The sequence below is a fragment of the Marmota monax genome, unplaced genomic scaffold (genome assembly GCF_021218885.2).
Source record: "Marmota monax isolate L192 unplaced genomic scaffold, Marmota_monax_Labrador192_F-V1.1 WCK01_AAM20220418_F8-fsc00039, whole genome shotgun sequence".
Classification (NCBI taxonomy): domain Eukaryota; kingdom Metazoa; phylum Chordata; class Mammalia; order Rodentia; family Sciuridae; genus Marmota; species Marmota monax.
In genome coordinates this window covers 3,994,612-4,019,621 of record NW_026693602.1, presented here as the reverse complement: position 1 = coordinate 4,019,621, position 25,010 = coordinate 3,994,612, and the positions used below count along the sequence as shown (strand labels likewise).

The 25,010-nt window shown below is 39.7% G+C and overlaps 1 protein-coding gene across 1 annotated transcript in view; it reads right to left on the bottom strand.

Annotated features, from left to right (window-relative positions):
• Positions 1–788: 788 nt before the first annotated feature.
• Rnf150 (ring finger protein 150) overlaps positions 789–25,010 on the bottom strand; it is a 227,251-nt gene continuing 203,029 nt past the window's right edge. Inside the window, exon 7 of the mRNA XM_046459568.2 lies at positions 789–9,198. Coding sequence (XP_046315524.1) covers positions 9,080–9,198 — 119 coding nt within the window. The 3' untranslated portion in view covers positions 789–9,079. The remainder of the gene's footprint in view (positions 9,199–25,010) is intronic.

Genomic DNA, 25,010 nt, shown 5'->3' with positions numbered 1-25,010 from the left:
AGGCAAAGCCTCCAGGGCAACTGTGCTTTCTGTTATCCACTCGGCAGTGGGAGTGTTTAAGTTTTTGCCAGTGGATTCTATGTGATCCTGAGTTCCAGGTGTGGTGCCTGGTCAGGGGGAAGTCCCCCACACAGGCTGAGCTGCACTTGGCATGTCCAGCCCTGTGCTTCTGCAGGAGGACTTACCTGTCAGGGATCTTGGATGGGCCAGATTCAGGGTTGTAAGCCACCCCAGGAAGCATGCACATTTTGAGGAGGTGACACCAACAAACAGGGACACCATGGCCTTTGTCCTTCCCTGCCCCATCTTTCCACTCCAGTAGCCTCATTTTAAAAATTTCCATCACTAATCCCTTGCTAATCCTAAGGGATGGCTGTTTGAAATCCTTTAGAAATGTACAAGTGGATATAAAAAAGGATGTGGCTGTGCCAACCCACCGGATGTCCCCACAGTGTAGCCCTGCTTAGGGATATAAACCTACCTGAGACGGTAACGCCCATTAGCACTCGGTTGTCCTCAAATTGCAACCCCCTCAATCCAGCAGCCATTCTTATTCAGAATTGCTGAAAGGCTGTCAATCAATTCAACCAGAAGAGCAGAGCTCAGAGGAGGTGTGTGCCTGGCACTTGACTTACCTGAGAGAAATGAGGCAGTTATTGTCATCGTTTTTGGTCTTTTGATATACTGAGAATTCAGCAGTAAAGAGATGTTTTGTAATCCATAGTGCTGCTTCAGGAGCTTGAGGACAGGTGACAGTGTCAGGGGATACAGATGACACAACACAGGCATATGGTTCCATTTTATTAAAAAACAAAACCAAACAAAATTTTGCAGTGAAATTTCCTGCAATTCACAACCCTTGTGTTAAAACCTTGATAGTTGCAATATATATTTTTTAACCAGTACATAAGAACACGATTGTACTTATTTACATTGTAGTCTTCTATATAACAAAATAGTCATGTGGTATGGTTGCAACCAACTATCATCCTCACTGTCTCCTCACTAGCCCAGCATGACACAAACTGTTGATGCTCTCCAAGCACACAGAGAATAGAATAAAGCAAAATAAAAATCTGTCTTCTAATAGAAGACCAATTCCTTCAAAGACAGGTTTTTTTAAAAAAAATTCCAAATTTCTTTGTATATTAAGAGATAAAGTGCTTTGAAAAGAGTAGGGCAGGTGCCTGTGAAGGGGAAGAGGAAAGGAGATCTATACATAAAACACGAACAACTGTACTGCCTTAACCACCCTCTGAATATGCAGATGACTATGTACAGAAAACAGTGCTTGGGTGAGATGGCTATATAATCCACTACCACATTACTTCATCAATTAGGAGTTCACCAGAGTCCAAATTCAAAACTCCCCACGAAAAAGCCACTGGGAGTATTTTGTTTTTGTGTGTGTGATTTTTGATTCAGATGGCAACTAAATCAAGGAAGATCTTGATCTGACTATGGAAAGATGAGATGGGACTGAAGACCTCTGGAAGCCTAGTGAAATGCAAACTGCAACACGGTTCACTTTAAAACAGAGCAAATGGTGTTAAGAAGAAAAAATAAAACCAGTGGATTCCCCTCTTGCTAATAGGGAGGTGCTGGAGATTGATTATGATGTCATGTCTGATTAGTTCATAATTGTAAAAATCATTCTTTGTAGCTTCTTTCTCCCAGTGGAAAATAACGATGTGCTATACAAAGGGCTCAAAAGAGTTGGAATGCCACCACCCCCATTTTTAAACTGGCAATTGCTGGTTGTGGTCTGGTCTGCTGTCTACAAAACTGGGTGCTGCCTACAAAACTGGGTGTCTCACATGTACTGCTCAGGAGAATCATCTTCCCCCAGCTCATGAACATTTGAAAGAATGGTACTTTTCAATTGTTTTCCCACAGGAAATGGCTGGAATGTAATTTTCACAAATACAAAATGACTTCAAGTTTTCTAAATATAAGGGACATCCCACTATAAAAATAACAGCCCCTCCCCACCCTCTCCCACCCCAGAATCTTTCTAATTATAAACTGGTACAACCATTTCAGATTACTAATGTGAAAGCAGGAAGTAAATATAGTATGTACATGTACCAAACACATCAGCATTTCACACCGCTTGCATTCACAGGAAAGAAGGTCTTTTATGGATCTTCCTTCGCGATTTCACGAGAAGCGAGCTGGTAAGTTACGGGTCAGGCAGACCTCTGCTCAGAGCTCCGGACACATGTTCTAACTAGAGGCGTCTTCTCTGCAAACAGAGCAAGAGTCCACGTCGACATTTTGCAGGAGAAAGGGCTGAAGATCTTCCACGAGGTCTCAAACTTTTAACTTTTCAGAGTTTGTGACATTCTTTCCTCTTTTGATAAACGTAGACTGAATGTTCAACTAATGAGGAAGAAAACTGTGATGGAAGGCAAATAACAAATTGTGGGAGGAATGGTGACCCAAGCCAAATTAATTTGCTGAAAGAGTAGCAGTATTGTTCCAGCAGAGGGCACCCTACCCCTTGCAATATCATCCTACAGAACAGTAGGTACCTCTGAGGCCAGCACTAATTCAGACTGCTAAGTCCACGCGTCTTCCTTAGCTGCTCTGCTGACGATCAGAACGGGCAACAGTTTGTTATTGTCTTCAAAGAGCAGGATATACTGCCACAGGCTAGCTCTTATACATGAAAATTCTTTGGCTATTTAAAATCTTCACATTCTCAAAGAGAACAATATTCTGAGTTCAATAAAGCGCTAGATTTATCTGAAAGTTTTGCAGAAAAAGGGGCCTAGACATTAGATTTTCCAGATGGTGTGGTACTCAGGCCACAAGTCATTTATTTTAGATTTCTAGATTTAGGAAGGTCAGTCAACAGCCTGCAAGAGAAATCCCCTAAAGTTTCATTTAACAATGAACACCCCCTCCCTTTTATTTGTGAGAACATTAGGAGAAAATTTAGTCAATGGAAGAAACATGTGTCTATTTGGATGGCGATCAGTCTTTGGTTTATATAGCACACATGGTCCTCACATTTCTCTGTGTCCCCAAGTCCCTCCCTTGAGTATGAAGGACAAGCCCACAGGCATTCTGCCCAGAATGGCTGGGTCACTCAGGCGGTGGAGTGCCCTACACCATGGATTTTCTCTCTTCCTGTGTTCAGAATGCAGCCTCTGAAGAGATGCATTCTCTTGCCTTATCGTTATCATCAGTGAATACGTATCAGGTGTTCAGAGCCAACAGCCCTGGAGTAAGTGCAAACATCAATAGTAGCACAGGATTAGACCAGCTCTGATGACAGGGGCTCCTGGAAAAGCCACTTGATTAAGAAGCACAGGAGGCAGGGAAGGAGATGTAACTGACCTCTTCAGGGTCTTGTAGAACAAGCAGGTTTTGCAATTAAAGGGTGCACAACCAGGATCTGGACTCACTTTAGTTCTGGGATGGTAACTCAGTGCCATTAAAAGGCTCAAAAGGGACGACTGGCTAAGGATCTCTCCACACTACCATTCCCATGACGAAGGGTCTGGGGTTGTGAGGTGGGAGGAAAGCAGGGAAAGGAGAGGGGTAAATGGTAATGAGATCTCAGGAGACCCTCATACCTACTTCTCAGAATTCACTTATTTTTCAGGCTGTCTTAATTTTCACAATTATGAGGGTTTCAGCTCATGAATATTTAATTCCTTAAGCCCCCCCCCCCCCATAAAGCTCAGACCAGCTCTTAGTGCAGGTGATGGGCATTTCTCATCGCAGAAGCTTCCAGCCCTGCTTTGACCAGCTCTTGGCAGTCTCTGCTCCTACCTCCCTGCAGGGTACGGACGGGTCTGGTCCCATTGGAGCTTCATCATTAGCTGTGCTCATCAGTCCTGGACATGGAACAGCATGGACAGGGGCTTCTGAGACACTGGACACTGCACAAGGAACCAGAGAGACCCCACTTTTTGAGGATAGTCTCTTTGGGCCTCTTTGTGAGTTTTAAGTGGCCCTCTGATCACTTATAAAGAGCAGCTGTTGTGCTTCAATTTAAAAAGCATGAGTGGGTCTCAGATACAGTACAACAATCCTGACTCTAGGGGCACATGGTGAACTAGGAAGGTCAAAAAGTCTAGTGGTGGAAGATCACAGATGTAGACAGCATTCTGGAATTTTCCATCATTTCCTAGGAAACTTTTCTGACAAGAAAATATGAAAAAAGAAAAAAAAGGTAAGGGTTGGCGCTTGAGACAAAATTGATATGAGAAATGAAGGTGAGGCTCCCTGGTTTCAGGAGGAACTTAATTTGCCTCTAAAGTGACCTGGCTTTCCTATCAGAAGTAAGAATCACGGGTATGAGCACACAATAAAAAGAAGAAAAACTCCAGCACGAGTAACAAGTAATCACAATACAAGAGCAACTCTGTGGCCATGGATTGTTTTTTTTTTTTTTCTTGCAAGAGAAGAAAATAAGAAAAAATGGAACATGGGAAAAAAGAAAGGAGGAGGAAAGGGAATATGGGAAAAGACAGACAGACAGACACCCTGTGTGTGTTTTATTGTACAAACACATACACACAGAGAAGGAAAGATAAAGAAGTACAAGTAAGAGAATAGAAAAATGCTCCTGGACATAGCCTTAGTGGCCCAAGTACCACAGAGGGGTGGGTGCTTGCTGCACATGGGAGGGACTCCATACCCCAGATTTTCTGAAAGTGTTTTGATTCTGTGAGATTTCTCTGCATTCAGTCAAGGTGATGCATTCAATGGACAACCACATGCCATTTACTTCCTATGCTCTGTAAAAATGCTTCTGCCCAAACAAAAGTCAGAAATGAGAAAGAATCCTATGTTAGAGTATCTGTCATCATGTTTGGTCCTGAAAGTATGGTAGCCACAGGGATGTCAGGGAAGAAATTGAGATGGCCACTGGGCACTGTGACTTTGGAGATGATCACACCCAGACCCGTGAGCACCCACCCACGTGTTCCACTGGGATGAGGAAGTGCTAACAGCAAAAGAAAACAGCATGAAAACCTCTTATGAAACACAGTCACAGTCACAAGGACTCCCCTGCCATGTGATATCAAATCAGCTCAGAGTCTTTGCTGCTTTTATCTTTCTACCTTCTCCAGACTTTCTACCTGTCCCCTTGGCTGGGTGACTACAGCTGACCTTCCAAGGCTGATCAAACCTTAGTGAACAATCAATACTCAAATGCCATATTTATGATCAGGGCTCAGCTCTTCTAAAAGGACTAGCCACACAAGAAGCAGCAATTCCTAAAGGCGACTCTAAATTATTCTCAGCAAATGCCAAGGTTTTCTTCCCCACAGCCTTGGGGTTATGGGGAATGCTGATGGTGAGAGGAAAACTGGCTGCCGGAGGTGGTCACAAGCCACCAAGCAGAGGCTAATGTCACAAGACCCAAAGATTCTTTCTCAGTAAGGCCACACAAAGTCTTATATGTAGAGTTACTATGTAATTTTTCACTCTTTCCTCCCAAATACATGAATACTAGCTGGAGCTTTAGGGTGAGGGTACAGACCTTCTGTCAACCACGAAGAAGAACTAGAGGATGAGGAACAGTTGGATGATTTCAGTCTGAAATTCTCTTTGGCTCCTAAGTACCACCTTTTAGCCTAAGGGTTTGTCACAGAAGTGAGGGATAACATTTCTTTCAGCACCAAATCCACATGGTTTGTGTGACTTAAAAAAAAAACAAACAAAACTGGTCAGAGAAGTGACAGTCAATGATAACAGATATAGTTGATAGAAATTCAAGTAGAAATTTCAAAAAGGGCTGCTGAATCTTTATTCATTACAAAATCTGTGGATCTCTGGGCCTCTCATTAGGCAACTGGGTGGTATGTGGTTCTCCCTGGAGGTAATTAAGGTTTTTACTTTACTCTTCTTTAAGGGAGGAATACTGGAGGAGCTCTAGACTTATGCTGCCTAATCGGTCACCACTAGACAAGTGGCCATTAGTGCTTGACATTTGTCTAGTCCAAATTGAGATGTTCAGTGAGAGCAAAAGACACAATGGATTTAGAAGACTCAGTACAAAAAAAGAATGGGACATAGTTCCTTGATGTTTTTTACACCAATTACATGTAAACAAAAATACTGAGTCAAATAAAACATATTATAAAAATGACTTTACCTGTTTTGTTTTACTTCTTGAAATGTGGCTGGTAGAAAATTTAAAGTCATAGACTTTCATCATATTTCTACTGGATAATATTGGTCTATACCTTCTCTACAGAAAAATGCACATCTGCAAATATACATATAGATTGCATTACGTGTCATGTACCCTGTTGACCCTCATGTGAGGACCACTGGGTCCCCAGGTCAATCTCTTATTTGGGGGAGAAAGTAAAGAAAGCTACCAGGAAGGATTTTTGTCATTTCTTTTGAAAGACAAATTTTGTGGTTAAAATTTTTTGTTTTTAAATTACCAAGGCCACAGGGAAAGCCCTTCAAAACCTTCTGGTAATTGGAAAAATCTCACAGGCTTGGGGTGTTTGCAGCAGAATCTCTTAGAGGTTGGACCTACAGGCCTTGGATGGGCTTCTGGGTTCCCATATCATCCACTCAGTATTCTGTAGGGGTGGCTGTAGCCAAGAATTGCATATGCAACCAAATTTTGATTTACCTGATCATTGGTAAGAAGATAAAATACTTATCAGAGCTCTATACAGGCCAAGGGCATTTTCTCTCTGGGTATAGAATACAGTAATATTCCTATCGTTGTTGACCTACCCTAATTCCTCTATATTTAAGTTAATACAAAAGTTTTGTGGGCACAGCTTACTGAAAGAAGAACAGGTGATGTAGGTCGAAAAGGAAAAATAAACATCACTGAGATTAGGAATTCCACAGGGAGAATGAGGCTTCAAAGGTATCCAGAGATTGAGAACTATGTGACTAACAATAGTTCCGGAACGAGGCAGAACAAACCAACTTCTACTTGGTTTTAAAACTCATATCATTTATATCTTTTTCTCAGCCACACAGGAGTACCCAATCTCAGAGACTGTTATTACATGTGACAAGTCACTATGTCTTCCCTAGCTATAAAGCCTGCTTGCTAAAAGACATGGCTACCTGCAAAAAATGGATCCCACTGGCCAAGTGCTCAATGGGATCCGAAAGCTAGAAGGAGCTTTGGGAATTATCCTGCAACACTCTTCACTCAACAGGTGGAGTAGCCAGGGCCTCACAAGGGGGTAGCTGGTCAAGGACTCCTGTCCCCTGAGTTGGCGCTCTCCTCATTTCTTCCTGCCTGTTTTCCCTACCCCTAGAGGCTGGCTTTTATAACAGGAAGTGTTGGGTTAAATAAAATATAGGGACATATGCCTGCCTGAAGGGGGGCATCATTTTCCCTGCTTGCTGCCTACTTAGAAACCACCAGATGGAAAATCATTAAAGGTGGTGGAAAAAGGAGAGCAGGTATTCCTCCACCTGCACTCCACACTGAAGCCGACGCGAGGGTGGACAGCAGGACCACGCTCTGTGTTTCAGTGAGTGGTAGCACAATGAGGTGTAAAAGCTCTCATCAAATATGAAAATACAGCTCAGTGAGAAAAAGCTCTCCTTTGTAGCTAGTCTAAGCAGCAGCATGGACATTGTCAGTTGCTTAGAGATGATAAGGTGGCCCATCTGATTGTCTGGGGACACAGGTCACTGCCTGTCATCTCTGCATTATGGATAGTCTGAATACGTTACAAAATTACCCACTGGAAAAATAGCACATTTCCATCATAGTTACAAAAAAAAAAAAAAGAAGCAAACATTTTAAAAACACAGGTGGATTTTAGAACTCATTGGATACCCCTTTCTTTTCTCCCTTTTATTTGTCTTTCTTAATCAGGATTAGCTTGATTTAGCAAATTCCTATGCAGTACTTTTTTGGTTCAAATGATTTATCAAGTGACACCTCATTCCTTACTTGGTATCTGCACACTCTCAGGGGACCCCTGGGAAGGTTATCTACTGAGGATTCACCTCAATCCTTGCACATGGTCTGGTGAGGTTAACAGAAGGGTATAGGCAGTAAGGTACAGTCTACTGCAGCCCCCCACTGTATTTACCACTGGGCTTAAAGAGGATTGAGTTTTTTCTAAAGCTTCCATCCCCTGCAGAACCCACCTAAGGAGCTGACTACTTGCTCTAACCTTGGGGAAATCAGCACAATGGGTATTTTGGTTTCAATGGAAAGAATGCGTGATCTTGGGTTTTCAATTTAGGTCTGCAGTCTCATAAGCAGCCGCCAAAGATTGGCATTTATACCTTGGAGGGGACTTCTGATTTCAGAATTTTAGCCAAAGACCCTAAACACCTGGGTGTACCTCCATGGAGCCCCTTTCTCATGTGGCCCTTGGCAGAACCCAGAAAGTGGAGGCCACTGTGATGTTCCCTAAAATAGAGAGCAGCGACTTCAGCAGAGTTAGAACTTAGTGTTGGGAGTCTCTGGCAGCTGGGATTTTCAAGACCCACTTAAAAGAATTTAGATTCTTAAGAAAGCTGGCCTCCTGCTGTTTTCGGGTGCCGAGGCACTTCTCAAAGCCATGCACAGTTCATGCTGAGAGGTCGAGACCAGAAGTCTCAGGGATGTAATATCAACCAGTCCTAACAGGAACTGGTGCTTCCAAGCCGGACTCTTCATGAGAGCTGGAGTGAATCAAAGGAAACAAACAAACAAACAAAACAAAACACCGAGTAGATGTAAACTACACACAGTCTTTACAAAGAAATCACCAAAGAAATCAATCTTTGAAAAACAAGGACAATAAGACTTGGAAAAATTGAATTAAAACTAAGAAACCCTAAAGGTTTCCTTTCGTTCTCTACTTTAGGAGCTTTTGAAGTGTACGCCTACAAGGACACGGGAGGGAAGAATCAGCCTTCAACTTCCACACTGTCAATCAAGGACAAAGACTGTCCTGGAGATGCAACAGCATCCTGATTAAGGAGACTTTGGGTATTGCTTTCATTATCATTCTTGGACGGAGCAGAGCGTCCTGGGGTTGCCGAGTGTCTGAAGGTGTGTGCCCGGTCCACATATCGGAGCACTCATCCCCTTAGGTCCTACTACCTCCTCTTTTCTATGTTCGCCATTTCAAGATTTCACCTCTTCGCAGTCTTGGTCGGTGGAAAGTTCTACATCAGACAGTCCCACCTCCATTGCCATAATCAAGGAGATGTCTGAGTCGCTGCTTCCAGCCGGCTCCTGCTCACCTACGAGAACAAGCAAAGTCCATGGTGAGCACTGAGCTCTGCCTCCGCATGCTGCTTATGTGAACAGAATTGCTTTAAAAACATTTCTTTGGAGTCCAAGGGGAATAGTGATCATTCCTTAAACACTCGCATCTCACACTACGCCCCCAAATAAATTCTAAATGGGTCAAAAATTTAAATAATGACAGCAACCCAAACTTAGTAAGGTTGGAAGGAAACCAATCATCTGAGCCTATTTCTAAGTAGGAAAATATATATCGACTGCATCTGCCAGGGAAAGAAAAGTAATTGAATAATTTGCAAAAGAAAAGATCAACAAATGTGCATACATTTTTAAAAATGTTACGAACATATAAAATAAAATCCAAAGGCATATGTCAGACTGGTTGGCAAAAAATTTCTCAAAGGATTGTATTCTTAATGATACAAAGCTTTAAGTTCATTAGGAAAAGGGTACAACAGAAAAAAATATTCAAAGGTTACATTCACAGAAAAGTGTCATATAAATGACAAATAAATCAAAGGTAAAAATGATGAGCAGCTTTTTGCCTATGTAACCTTCACTCTTTAGAAAGATGGTTTTACATTGATGAGTACATTCATAGGTATGTTGGTACACTGATATAGAACTGTGGAATTTTCTTTATTATTTGAGGCATATTTGTACATTTTATGCGGTATATTATGGTAACTGAATATGTGTATACAATGTATATTAATCACATCAAGGCAATGAGCATTTCCATCTCTTCAAATATGAATCATTAAATGACTAGAAGAGTTACTTTGAAACATATCATAGATCATTTTAGCCAATATTTATCCTACTGTGGTACAGAAAAATGAGAAGTAATTCCTCCATTCTGCTTTCTGCTGCCCCTTATTGAACTTCTTCCCAATCCCCCCTTCTTTCCTGCCCATCTGAGCCTCTAGTAACCACCATTCCATTCCATCCTTCTGCCAGACTGCCTGGTTAGAATTGTGAAATTTAACCTGGAGATTTCATTTCTAGAATGTATTATAAAAAATAAATGAAGATGCAAAAAATATTCATTTAAGCATTTTTTTATAATAGCAAAAAAAGATATCTCAAAATCCAATAACAGAAAATATCTGAACAATCTATGCTACTTCTAAAGGACAATGTTCTTCTTACAACCATTAAAGTGAAGTTTCCAAAGAATTTGCAGTTACATGTGTAAATGCTTAACAGTATTTTCAGTACAACACTGTAGTGTTAAGTGAAAACAGAAGTACTCAAAGCTCTAAACGCAGTAGGGATGATGGAGAACATTTACTAGAAGCAAGGAAACCAAAAATGCTAATGTGAGTTGTCTCTAGTTTGGGTAGTTACATTCATTTTCTTTAAAAATTTATTTTGAAGTCCTACCTCCTAATATTCTGCAATGGACGCATCTCATGCATTCACTCAGACATTTATTGAGTCCCTATGACAAGCTAAAGAAGGTGCTAGATGGTAGGAATGTGAGAGCAAGACAATCCCTGTCTTCAAGGAACCTATTCTCTGGTTGGCAGGCAGACAATTGCAACATGACAATTGCAACATGGTGTGTCAAGCACTCGGATGGAAGACGTACCAGATGCTGCAGGAGCAGGCGAGAGCGCTACATAACCACATGTCTGGTTGAAGAAGGTATCCCACAGGGTACATTGCCTAAACTGAGTCCCCCAAAATAATCTGCATTTTGGTGGGATGAATAAAATGGAGTAATTTTTTAAGCAATAGTAGTAGCAAGCAGGGATGGCTGGAGGTGACGGGGAGCTCCGGGTATTTAAGTATGTATGACTGGAATGCAGAGTCAAGCTGGGAGTGTGCATGGGGGAGGCTGGCAAGCTGGGCTGCACAGAGGCAGCTTTAAACCCAGAAGGTTTTGTACATTCTGCTGCCCTGCAGAAGAAACATGCAATTAAAAGACCAACAAAAATGTCTAAGTGCTAAAGAATGATGGTAGTTTTAATATGTTTGCTTTGATAACCACTGATATTTTTTTCCATGTTGAGGCCCAGTTAAGGAAAATATATGAGTTTCATGAACGGCAGTGAATTCCTAAGATGCTTTAAAAGCAGACTAATAAAGAGACCTAACAAAGAGTTATGGCCTGAAGACTCAGTTTTAGAGAAATGGAGTGTTTCACAGGGGAATACCAACCCAAAGACTAAGCTCTGATATTTTTCCAAGACCCCTAAGTGCACGAAGCTCCCAGGGACATAATAAGATGAACAGCTAGAGTATAACTTTGGAAGCAGCTTTAGCTTCTTAGAGTTAAAGGATTTAGTATTTGAAAATGGTGGCAGTCTACAAATACATTGAGTCATTTAGAAAAAAGTGAAGCTGTTTGCTTCACAATTCACAACGAAATACTTTCTAGGCCGGACACATGCACTCACAAGCACAGAATAATGAAAACTGGAATCTTTTTTTCTCACATTTTTTATTAGTGCATTATAGTTGTACATAATGATGGGATTTGTTGTTGTATATCTGTACATGCACACAATATAACAATATAATTTGACCAAAAGAAAACTAAAATCTTATTCCTAGAGATAAAAATGAGGACTATACACTGTAGGGAGTTTAATCTTTGTTTCTTCATCTTTTTGTGTATATGCACATTCATACACACACACACACTCATACTGGGATGGGAATACCAGGGATTGAACTCAGGGGCACTCGACCACTGAGGCACATCCCTAGCCCTATTTTGCATCTTAGTTACAGACAGGGTCTCACTGAGTTGCTTAGCACCTCGTTGTTGCTGAGGCTGATTTGAACTTTCTATCCTCCTGTCTCAGCCTCTGGAGGTGCTGGTATTAAAGGCGGAGCCTCCACACCCAGCCATATATATTTTAATATACAAATCTTTCATCTTTATTCTTTGTCTTCAGAGCCAAATGGTGCTTTCAATCTTCGATCTTTGGGGAATTCCTGGTGCAAATTGGGAGGGTTCTCCTTCCCCACGGCTGGCTGCTATCCCAGTAATCTCAGCACACGGTGGCTGGGTGGCCGAGGTGGAGGGCATGCCCTGGGCTGCTCCAGAGCGCGCCTTCCCTCTGCTGCCTGTGAGCAGTGGCCCTGGAGGGGCATGTCACAACCTACACGGCCAGACATAGAGACTTGCTCCGTTTCTCGGCTCTACTGTGTCATTGGCTGCTCATCCCTTTTGTCCAGTCTCCCAGACTTTGTTATTGTTCTTCATTTCCCTGTCCATGTTGGTCTCTGTCTTAAAAAAATAAAACCCCTTTACGAGGTTTTTGAGAGGTTTCAGCAGAGACTGGAAGTAGTCTTGTGTGTTTTATGCACTTTTTTAATTTAATGTTCTTCTTAAGGGTCATAATGAGAAATATATATATATATATATATATATAAATACATACATATATATATATGTAAATACATATATACATATGTATGTATTTTGTTCTCAAATACATATAGGTTTCTGGTTCTCAAAAATAGAATTTCAAGCGTATATTCTGTGTGTGTGTGTGTGTGTGTGTGTATATATATATATATATATATATATCTGTATATATTTATGAGAACTGGGAACCTATCTTAACTCTAGACCATCTTCTACCCAGCCATTAGTAATTACATGTGTTTCTTCATGAAAGTCACATTTCTCCTATAGGACTGAAATTTAATTGTCTAGAAAAGGAGAATTTGGAACTGTATGTACAGAGTTTTTTCTAGTTGCTGTTTACATATGTGTGTGTTGATGCCATTCTAGTCCAGTGTCTCATATGTGGTGGATTCTTAATAAGTAATTATTGAATAGAATTACTATAAGAAACAAAGTTGTTAAATATTTCTCTTTTTTTACAATTTTTCAAGTTGTTATTTTTATTAAAAGCTTTTTTTTTTTAAATCAAAACAAAGGCCTGCTTACTGTATTAATGTGTGTAAGTACACACTAACAGGAGAATTTGATAGTTACAGATATAATACAAACTAAAATCTTCTTCTTAAATCTTGAATCTTCATAAAAACGAGGACTGAACTCTGCAGGGAGGGTAGCCTTCATTTCTTCTCTCCTCCCTTGCTATGGTTTGGATCTGGAATGTCCCCAAGGCCCACATGTTAAGGTCTTGGTCCCAAGCTTGGTGCTAGTGGAAGGTGGTGGAAGCTTTAAGAAGTGGGGCCTAGTGGGTAAGGCCTTAGTTCATTTGGGGGCTGCCCTCAAAGTGGATAGTGGGATCTGGGTCTCTTTCTCTCAATTTTACATCAGCCATGAGGTGACTAGGCCATCTCTGCTACACATTGCTGCCGTGACACACTGCGCCATGACAGATCTAAAGCAATGGGGCCAATGGCCATGGACTGAAACCTGCAAAATTGAGCCAAAATAAACATTTCTTCTTCATAAATTGATTTACCTCCAGTATTTACCTATAATAACAGAAAGCCATCTATCACATCTCTCCACCCTCCCCACCCCTTTCTCTCCTCTCCTTCCTCCTCTTCCTTCTCTTTCTCCTCCTTCTCCATGGCTCATTAACCAGTTTAACTTACAAGAAGGCAAACTTTCCAGGTTAACATTAAACTGGAAATCAGCCCAAGAGCTTATTATGATGGAGTGATTTTACGACTTCCATATGGATCTAGTAAAATGGAAACACAGATGAGCAGCTCACTTACAGCAGTTCTATAGACACAGAGCTCATTGCTACGGGCAGTGGCAGCTTCTCACCTTCACTCCCGGCTCTGCAGCCACCAGCCTCAGCAGATTTCATGGATTCCTTCTCACCCTGGTGTTTTCTAAATGGGAAGGTGCAAATTGGAAAAAAAGGGAGGAGGCCATAGGGTTTGCTATAGCTATGGGCTGCTAAATTCATGGTGCTACTTTAGAAATTAAAATTGTTCTGCATAGCTTAAGAAAAAGTGAACTGAAATCAACAAAAAGATAGATTTGCAAAAATATTTGTATGTTGTAAATTGTTCCAACTTCATTCTCTAATTATTTCCCACTTAAAAATCTTCTTTTAAAAATGATTTGAAGACATTTGAAGTTATTCTTTAATATATCCAATGTTTTTCATTGAACTTGGTTTGTTCCATAATTTCTAAAAACAACCTTTTATTCTTTAATCAAGATAGATGCTTTTAATTTGAAGCCATGATAATATGAATGAAAACTCTGTCACTTAAACATTTAGAAGGTTCTCTGTTGGTGGTACTCATTGGAGATTGTCAGTAGCTGTCAACAACACAAATGTTCATTACATTTTTCCTCCTTCCCTGTAAAAACTAATATAAAACTAATGCAAAAATAATATTTGCTTTCATTTAGTACAGCCCTTTGATGTAGGCATTAGTATTCTTATTTCACAGATGAAAAATACTTTTATTCCATTTGATCCAGTAGTGCAGCATCTATTTAATATACCTTCTTCTCTGTTTTTTTTTTTCATTGTAAAGACATTGAGAGATTTTTAAACAGGGAGTGATCTGACCTGCTTAATATTTTAAGAGCTCATTTATGCTGCTAAATGAAAACAGAAAAAACAAATGAACACGATGGCTTGTTGTGGCAATAGGGCTGGCTGTAAGGGCACAGAATGAAAGATAATTTTGAATGTTAGAAAAGCTATGGGCTGGACAATGGTAGCAACAGAGTAGAAAGTAGAAAATAATTATGTTTCTTGAGCGACACAGGAACCATTTATGGAGTGAGAGAAACTGGAGGAGAACAATTGCTAGAGATAGATCCAGAGTTTAGCTTTGCATGTGCTTGAGTGTAGGATGCTTCTGAGACACAAGGGGAGACGTGGAGGTGGCAGCTAGACAGAGAAGTCTGCAGTTTAGAGGGGAGGCCGTACCATTAACAAATTTGGGAGACTGCAGTACAGAGAAGGTATTTTAAACCATGGACACAGATGATGCTCTCTAGGAAGAGATCGTAGAGTGGGAAGATAACTCTGGGGGGAGGTCTCTCAGGAACCCTAAAACTTACAGCCAAAGTCTCAGACTAGTGCTGTCTGATGTTTTCTTTGACCTTCATAATGTGGTTTTTTTTAAAACACGAATTAGTCACCAATATTTAAAAGTCAGGATATTTTAAAATACAAATTTACATTTAATTTATCTTGGAAAAAGGAAGCTGTGGCAACATACACCTGATTGCCAGATGGCAGCTGAATGACTGCTGCTCTATGGAGGCCGAGGCATGTGGGTCTGGATTGCCACCACCATCAACAGCCCACGGCATTGGTTCACACATTACTTGCCTGGCCTGTGTAGATACATTGGAAATCTCACATATATCTGGACGGCAGAGGAGAGTGGAGGAGGTAAACTCCAGGAAGACTGGCAGGGATCAGGGTGGTAAGAGAAAAAGAAGAAAAGTATTGTGTCATTTTATTTTCTTCTTTTATCTTAAACATACACCTTTTAATTTTTACCTCCTTCATAGGTTAAATTCATATGCAAGGAAATGAGATCCTGGGCTAATGAGTTAGCTGGGGTGGCCTTAAAGACTGATCCCAAGTCATCTCATTTCAGTCTCAAATCTCTTTATCACCATGTTTTGGAACATTTGATTAGATGGAGCAGGAAATTCTCTATTTACAATGAAACTTCATGACGTATTTGTTGACCTGTAGCTACTGCTTTAATAGATTTCCACATTTGTTTCTGAGTAAAATCTATCAATAGCCTTACTCTGGTCAACCAAAAAATCCTTCGTGGTGGGATTTATTAATTCCACTTTAGTCCACACATTATCAAGGTATTTGGTTTATTGAAATCTTTCCTCCTGAATACATAAAATGTTGCCTAAGGAGTCACAGGTTTCCTTTTGTGAAATAGGCTGAAGCTCTGGTTCTACTGGGGGTTGTTGTAATTCTCTGCTAACAGAAACCCAAGTAACTGTTAAAGTTCTGTCCAACTGAGAATCTAAGATCCAAAGAGCTTCCCTGTGCAGGACTGGTATTATGGTTTGAATGTCCTCTCCAAAACTCACGTGGAGGTGCTGGGGTCATAGTCCGGTGGTAGAGAACTTGCCTAGCATGTGTAAGGCACTGTGTTCGATTCTCAGCACCACATATAAATATTCACTGACAACTAAAAAACAAACAAACAAACAAAAAAACATGTTGAAATTGAATTCAGTGTTGAGAGGCAGGACCTTTGATTAGGCCACAAGGGCTCTGCCCTGGTCAATGGATTAATGCCATTATTGTGGGAGCAGGTTCCTCATAAAAAGGGAAAGTTCAGTTCAATTTTCTCTGTGTCATGGGAAAGCTCCTTGGCGTTCCAATGCCATCTTAATAAGATGCAGCAAGAAGAAAGTCCTTGACAGATGTGTCCCTCCAGTTGTGGGCTTCCCAGGCTCCAGATCTGAGGCTAAAGACGTTTCTAGTATGATTTTCTCAGCCTTTGACACTGTGTTATAGTAGCAGAAACAGACTAAGACAGTTGGGCATATCTGGTTTGTCTCTCCCAGCTCCCTGGTTCAGGCAGTTTCAAAGACCTACCATGTTCTTCCCTAAATAAGAGGCCCTTGGTATAAGTGTTTGTAGAATTAAAACTGAATTGAAGTCACTCTCTGATTGTGCAGGGCTTGATTATTATTATTATTATTTTAGAATTTAACCTGTATTTATTTGTTTTTGTTTGTTTTCATGTGGTGCTGAGGATGGAACCCAGGGCCTCACCGGTCCTAGGCAAGCACTCTGTCACTGAGAGCCATAACCCCAGCCCAGGCCTGATTTTTTAAAAACTGCTTTTATTGTACTTTTTAAAATAGCTAGTAACAATTTTAATAGTTACTGAGTTTCTGAGTACTTAGTACATGCCAGGACCATGATATACACTTCAATACACTACAATCAAAATTGATTCTCTAATTTAATATTCATAATTAACCATGTCTGTGGAAAGTATGACTATTTCTGTTTTCAGAGAGAAAATCCAAACTGAACAAGGTTAAAAATTCCCCAGGTTACCTGGCAATTAAAGTTGGAGCCAAAATTCATACCCACCTCTGATTGACTCCAGAGTCTACAAATGTGACAATTTATTCTAAACTGTATTTGAGTTATGATTCTTAACCTAGAGATTAGTGGGGCATCCGGGCATTTAAAATCATACAAACACTTTTGTGGCTACATACATATAGGCATTTTTCTGGTGTCTTTCTCCAGATTTTCAAAGAGCCCCAAAAGGGTTTGGAGTGAAGAGAATATGCTTGCTTGGACAACTGAACTGTAAGCAGCAGACCACCTGGGTCTGTTTATTTTTTAAAATGCATATTTTGGTTTTCATTTCACTGGCTAGGTGTACCATGAACTTGACATAATAGTCATCACATTGTCACATGAAGTCACTCTTTTTGTACTTGTTTCTTCATGGTGACTGTTCAAAGCTATAGCAGAGAATTATCCTTCCCAGGATGAGGTTTAACCTTTACTGTGCTGCCTGGCTTACGAAAGAAGCATAGAGTAATTGCAGATTGGAATAAGTTCTCCTCTGTTAGGAATTCACAAATACTGCCCTGGGAATAAGTGAGTGTTCTCTGTTTTGAGAGAAAAATAATACCGTGGTGACTGGATGCTCCAGAAGGTTTGGTGTGTGTTCATCCTGGAAGCTGCTCAATATCCCATCAAAGCTTATTGTCCTTCATGCACTTGAAAAGTAAGGTTTCAAAGAAAAAAAAAAAAAAACAGCATCTTTCTGTCCACTGCAACTGATGCTGATCTTCTTGAAAATAGGACATCATTTCCAATCAACGCCGCATTACACAAGAGCACTTGAGAGGAGACACTTTCAGCCAGGCTGGCTGAACTGTAACCTTGCAATCTTTCCATCTCATCTCAGGAGGTGGGGCTGCCTGATTCAGGCTGGAGCAGTGCCTGTACATTCTCTGTCTTCATCTTACTAGAAAAGTTAATTAGACTTTAACTGCAGCATATTTTCAATAAGAAAATGTGTTCCTTGCTTGCTTTGGCTTAATGAGAATTTCTGAGAAGATAAACTACTTTCAATTTGGTTTAAATTTTCCTATTGATGAGTAACCTCTGCTGGGAGAACAACAGGCCTGGGGGCCGCTTTCCCTTCTGATATGAACAGTCATGGCCGGAATGCACCGGCTCCTTCCTGAGTGCCAGCCCCTGTGCTCTGTGATGATAGAGACTAGGTCTTGCAACAACTCTCTGAAGGAGGTATGCAATTACCCCATGGGTGCTTGCCTCACATGTTATGTGTGAAGTCAACTTGTCCAAAGTGGAACATATAGAAAGTGGCAGGAGCAGGATCTCAACCCGAGCCAACACTACTGACATCTGTTCTGATCTGGAATAGCCCAACTGCCAGATTTCTCTTTAGCCAAACCATTCTCACAAACAAATGCTAGGCTGCCTTTGGGAACCATGCATTCCTGGCTTATGGTACAAATTCGTTCACTTGGCCAAGGGATTCCTAGAATTGTTTAGACATAACTGGCCATTTTGCCTTTGAAATTTCTGCTCCATAACTGCAAATACACACACCCAATGAGCCCACATCAGGAATATGCTTTCCTACCTTTCATATGGGGAGGTTTAAAGCATTGTTTTTGTTTGGGCTTGGTGAAGGAGAATTCCCTTGAAGCCATGTATTAAATCAGATCACATAGTTAAGATTTCACTTTGCTTTGATCTTTTCCCCATTGGTTTTCTTTTTCTGCGACACTTCACCCAGCAGGAGAAAGATTTTCTGCAATTGCTCACACTCTTTACTGATTTTCTTGGCAGTTCATTCATTGATTCATTCCCTACTCCATGCCAAAAGAAGAGGAAATGTAATTTCTGCATTAGTTTTACATTCAATTTTACAGGGCAGGAAGCAAAATATAGTGAACATTTATGTTGTCAGTAGCTACTTCAAACCCCCCCATTTGTATCACCTGTAGACAACTTTCTAAGGCATTAAGCATGGTATGTGACAGACGGGAGACTCTTGCACAGAAGACTGGAATGCAAAGGGAAAGAGATATAAACACATAGGCAGAGATCATGCAGATTTATCCACTTTCATAACTATATAAAATTATCTGTAGATCTCATTTGTTCGACCATCCATTTCTTTAATTCCCCATTTATTCAACTCGTATTTATTGAACACTACTAGGCACAAGGCACTGTTGAGCAGACACACATCTATGTAAATTTAATACATGGTAACATATAATAAAAAAGGTATAAATAAAATGTGAAGGTGAGAGAAGTTTCATCTCCAACTGGGTAATCAAGAGAATTCATGAAGTGGGTTATGTGTAGACCAACAGCGAGGATCTGATTAGTACTAGTAAGGTGATAAGGCAAAATGGCATTCCTTTCAGGAGAACCAGCATGTAGGAGTCATCAGAGCCAATTTTCAGGGCATATGGATCATTTCAATTGGCTGTAGCTTACATTGCGAAGACTGATAAGCTATGGGCCAGATGTAGCCCAGATGTCCAGGTACTTTGCCCCCTTTCTGTCCTGTATTCTCTTCTGTTTCACTGGGGACTAGAAGGCTACATTTTTCAGACTCCCTGGCCAGCTTTCTCGTAGTTTCTGCCAAGGAAATTAGAAGGCAGAAGGAACAGGGAAGCTATTTTACTTCCAGTTCAGGCAGGTCACTGTGACTCCAGAATCAGAGGGTGGAGGATCTGGGTTCCTACTCTAAGGCAGGGCTGGTGATTTCCTGAGCAGAAGCAACAGCAGCTCCAGCAACATCAGAATGGTGGGTAAAGGATACTGAGCTCTGGGCAACATCCTCTCCTCCTCCATTCTTCCAAAGGTGTTTATATTTTCTAAGTTGGAAATTTCAAATCTCTATAATTGTGTAAGTCAATTATATTGAAGCACAATTTAACTGCAATAAGTCACACCTATTTAGGTGCATGCTTTGGTGAACTTTGATGGAAGCAGCAAGTGTATATACTTGTGCAACCACATTAATGTCCTGATTTCTTTTTGAAAAAATTTTGAACATTTCTATTTCTTCCAAGAGTTTTCTCAGGCCACTCTCTTTCTCCTTGGTTTCAGGTAACATTTGATATGTTTTTTTTTTTTAAATAAATCTTTATCAGGATTTTTCAATAGTATGATTGACATTTGGGGCTGGTTGTAGGGCATGTCCTGGGAATTGTAGGGTGTCTCCTCAGTGGTGACAACCAAAATCATCTTCATAGACTCGCCTGGGAGGCAAACTCACTCTTCCCCACCCGGTGGAGAACCATGGCTCTAGATTAAAGTATTTTCTAGAACTTTAATATGCTATAGCACATGGCAGGATTCATTTCATTTTTAGGACTAAATAATTTGAAAATGTATATATATATATATATATATATATATATATACCACATTTTCTCTATCCATTCACCCATCAACAGACATTTAAGTGGCTTCCACCTCTTGGCTAATATGAATAATGCTTCCATGAGTGTCAGTGAACACATGGCATTTCTTTGAGAACATGATTTCAATTTTTTTGGATATACACCCAGAAGTGGGATTACTATATGGAAATTACTATATTAATTTTCCAATTAATTTTTTTGAGCAATCTCCATATTTTTCCCCCACAGTAGCTGTACCATTTAACATTTCCACCAACAGTGTACAAGGATTCCAATTTCTCTACATCCTAACCAATATTAATTACCTTTCTGTTTTTTTTTTTTTAAACAATGGCCATCCTAACAGGTATGAGGAGATATTTCATTGTGGTTCTGCTCTGCGTAATGATCAATCTTGGGCATCTGTTCATATGCCTGTTGACCATTTGCATATTTACTGTCTATTCCACATGGTCATGGTGTATAATATTTTAATGTATGGCTAAATTTGATTTAATAGTATTTTGTTGGGGATTTTTGACTGAATATTTATCAAGGGGATTGATCTTAGTATTCTTTTCTTGTAGTATCTTTGGCTTTGGTATCAGGGTAATGCTGGCCTCATAAAATTGGTTTGGAAGTGTACTTTCCTCTTGTATTGTTTGGAAGACTTTGAAAACAACAGGCATTAATCTTAAAATGCTTGGTAGAATTCCCTAGCAAAGCCATATGGTCTTGGGTTTTTCTTTGTTGGGAGACTTTTGATTACTGATTCAATCTTCTTACTAGCCATAGATCTGTTCATGTCTCCTAATTCTTCATGATTTTATCTCTTTAGGTTGCATGTGTATATGAATTTATCCATTTCTTCTAGGTTATCAAATTCATTGGTATAGTCTTTTCTAATATATATATTTTTTAAAAATTTCTGTGATTAACTAGTTATTATGTTTCCCATCTAATTTACAACTTCAGTTATTTGAGTCTTTTCTCTTTTTAGTCTAGCTAATGCTTTGTCAATGTAGTGGATCTATAATAATAATCAGAATTTTTGTAGATTTGTTTCTTTTGTTCTCTCATCCTCTACTGCACTTATTTCTGCCTTAATCTTTGTTATGTTTTATGGTTTGGATATGAGGTGTCTCCCAGAAGCTCCTGTTAATGTAGGAATATTCAGAGGTGAAATGATTAGATTATGAGAACTGTAACCAAAATAGTCCATCCTAGTTTGAACACCGACGGGTGGTAGTGGGGGCAGGTGGGGTGTGACTGGAGGGAGTGGGTCACTGGGGGCATGCTCTGGAAAAATGCATCTTCCCTGTGGTCCCTTACCCCCGCCACTCTCTGCTTTCTGACCCCACCTTGAGCTAAAGGGATAGTGAGACACAGACTCTCTTCTTTCCTTGCCACCATGAGGTGAATAATTTTGATTCACCACATGCTCCTGCACAGGATGTACTGCCTCTATCTGGTGTTTCTTTCTTTCTTTCTCTTTATTTTTTTTTTGAAAGTAAATTACTGAATTCATACAAACATTATATAAATATTTTCTCAATTCAATTCTTTTTTTGGTGGTGGGGGGACACCAGGGACTGAACTCAGGGCACTCTTCCACTGTACTACATCCCCAGCCCTATTTTGTATTTTATTTAGAGACAGGGTCTCACTGAGTTGCTTAGCACCTTGTTTTTGCCGAGGCTGGCTTTGAACTTGTGATCTTCCTACCTCAGGCTCCCAAGCTGCTGGGATTACAGGTGTGTGCCATCCACCCGTCTCTCCCTTCAATTCTGTACACGTTTACTTTGCATATATGTGTATTCTCATGTTAGTGAATATACAATTACTACACCTTCCTGGAGAATTGAATCTTTTATCATATAGTGACTATTTATTGTCTCACCTGATAATTCTTGACTTAAAGTTGATATGTTTGGATACTCTGATGTCTGTTTAGTAAGCATTGGCATGGAATATCTTTTTTTCCCCCCTTTCTGTTTAACTCAAATGTGTTCTAAGTCCAAAATGAATCTTTTGCAGCCTGCACGTAGTTGGATTTTGTTTTTTATTCATTAAGTCTTTTGATTGGAGGTTTAATCCAATTTCATTTAAAATGATTACTCCAATGGAAACTCTATTTTCTATCATATTATTTTCTGTTATAACTACTTTATCTCTCTCTTCTTCTTTTGATTTTTACATTTTATTTGTAGTGACTTACTTTGATTCCTTTCTCATGTTCTTCTGCTACCTCTATAGGTATTGTCTTTTGTATTCTAGGGTTTATATAAAACATGTTATAGCTACAAGAATCTTCTTTAAACTGATAACTTCAACCACAGTATAAGAACGCTAATCTTTTACATGTATTACATGCTTTAAGTTACTGGTGTTACAAATCATATCTTTTTGGGGGGGTGGGGGAGGACTGGAGATTATATCCAGAAGTGCTTTACCACTGAGATACATTCCCAGCCCTTTTTTAATTTTGTATTTTGAGATACGGTCTAAGTTGCTTAGGGCCTTGCTAAATTGCTGAGGCTGGCCTTGAATTTGTGATCCTCTTGCCTTAGGCTTCTGAGTTGTTAAGATTATAGGCAAGTGCCATAAGCACTGGGCACAAATTATATTCTTCTATATTATGTATCCATTAACATTTTTATCTTTCATCTTTTAGATTCTATATTAAAATAATTTATTGTAGTATTATAGAAGTCTCTATTTGTCTAGGTATTTATTTTAGCCAGAGAGCTTTATGCTTTCATATGCTTATGTTGTTATCTAATATTCTTTTGTTTCAACTAAAATGAATTCCTTGGCATTTCTTATAAGACAGACCTATAATGATGATGAATTCCTTTAGCTTTTTTAAAAAAATAATTTGGGAAGTCTTCAATTTTGTTGGATAGTTTTGCAGGATACAGTATTGTTGATTAGCGGTCTTTTTTTTTCTTTTAGTACTTTGAACATATCATTCCACTTCCTTGTGCCCTTTAAGGTTTCTGCTGAGAGTTGGTGATAATCTGAGAGCTCCCTTGTATGTGAAGGGTCATTTTTCTCTTGCTGCTTTTAATATTTCCCTTTGTCTTTGACTTCTAACAATTTGATTTATAATGTGTCTTGTGAGCCTCTTTGGAGTCATCACATTTAGAGTCCATTGAGTTTCTTGGATTTTAACACACATTTCTTTCTTTAGATTTCAGCCGTTTTCAACTTCAAATAAGTTCTCTGTTTCACCTCCATCCAGAACTCCCACTTGATGGTGTCCCATAAGTCCTTTGAGTTTTCTTTAGTTTTTCTTCATTCTTTTATCTTTTGTCTTCTCTGACTCAATTTCAAGTGAACTGTCCCTTAAGTTCACTAATTGTTTCTCCTTCTGCTGACTCATGCCTGCTCTAGTAAAATTTTGAATTCAAATATTATATTTTTCGATTACAGAGTTGTTTGGTTCTTCGCATCTTCTCTTTGTTGATACTCCTATGTTATTCAGGCATCATTTTCCTGATTTTGTTTAGGTATCTGTATGTTCTCTCCTTTGATTAACTGAACATCTTTAGGACCGTTACTTTGAATTCTTTGTTTGAAAATTCATGTATCTTCATTTCTTTAGGGTTGGTTTCTGGAGAGTTCATTTGTTCCTATAACCAGAACATGTTTCCTTATTTCTTTGAATGCCTGTTAAGTACTATTGGGACTTCAACCTTTGAAATATGAGCGGTCTGGGCTAGTCTTTGCAGACTGGTCTCACACAGGTACAGATAGTTGCCAATCTGTTTAGCTACAAATTCTGGTGATTTCTAACCTTTCTATGAGGTGTGTCCTTTCTGGGCTTGTGCATGTAACATAATGAACAGGTTTACCAGTTTTGCTCAGGAGCTCCCCCTGGTGTCTGCATCACTATGGCTTTTCTGGGTGCTGTAGAAACTATACTAACAGAGCCCCACCGGCTGCCGGCGAGTGTTCAGTGTTCATTTTTGAGACTATGGTGCTCAACCAAGTCTGGTTAATTACCTCTTATTAGTCGCTCCCAACCTCTCCCTGTTCCTGTCTACCCTTAGATTCAGGCAAGATAGAAACCAGTTCCACAGACAGTTCCCCAAGAGTCCAAAAAATTGAACACACTGTTTTTTTTTTTTTCTCTGCCCAGAAAGAAGTTTTGATTTAAGAGTTTTCTCCAATGGCTCCCTGCTTTGTAAAAACTAAAAGTTTTACAGTGTTAGTTTTTACATTGAAATGTATGGCCTATTTCAGGTTAATTTTTAGGTATGGTGCAAGGTAGGGGCTGATTTCCTTATTTATTTATTTATTTATTTATTTATTTATTTATTTATTTATTTTTACCAACTTTCACTTTGTTGATCTCCACTGTCTTCATTGGTCTTACTTGATATAGGCAATGGGATTAGAAAGGTTCTACTCAGACTGTGGAGGGATTTGAATGCCAGGCTGCACTTTCAGAACTTTATTTAACTTATATGGATG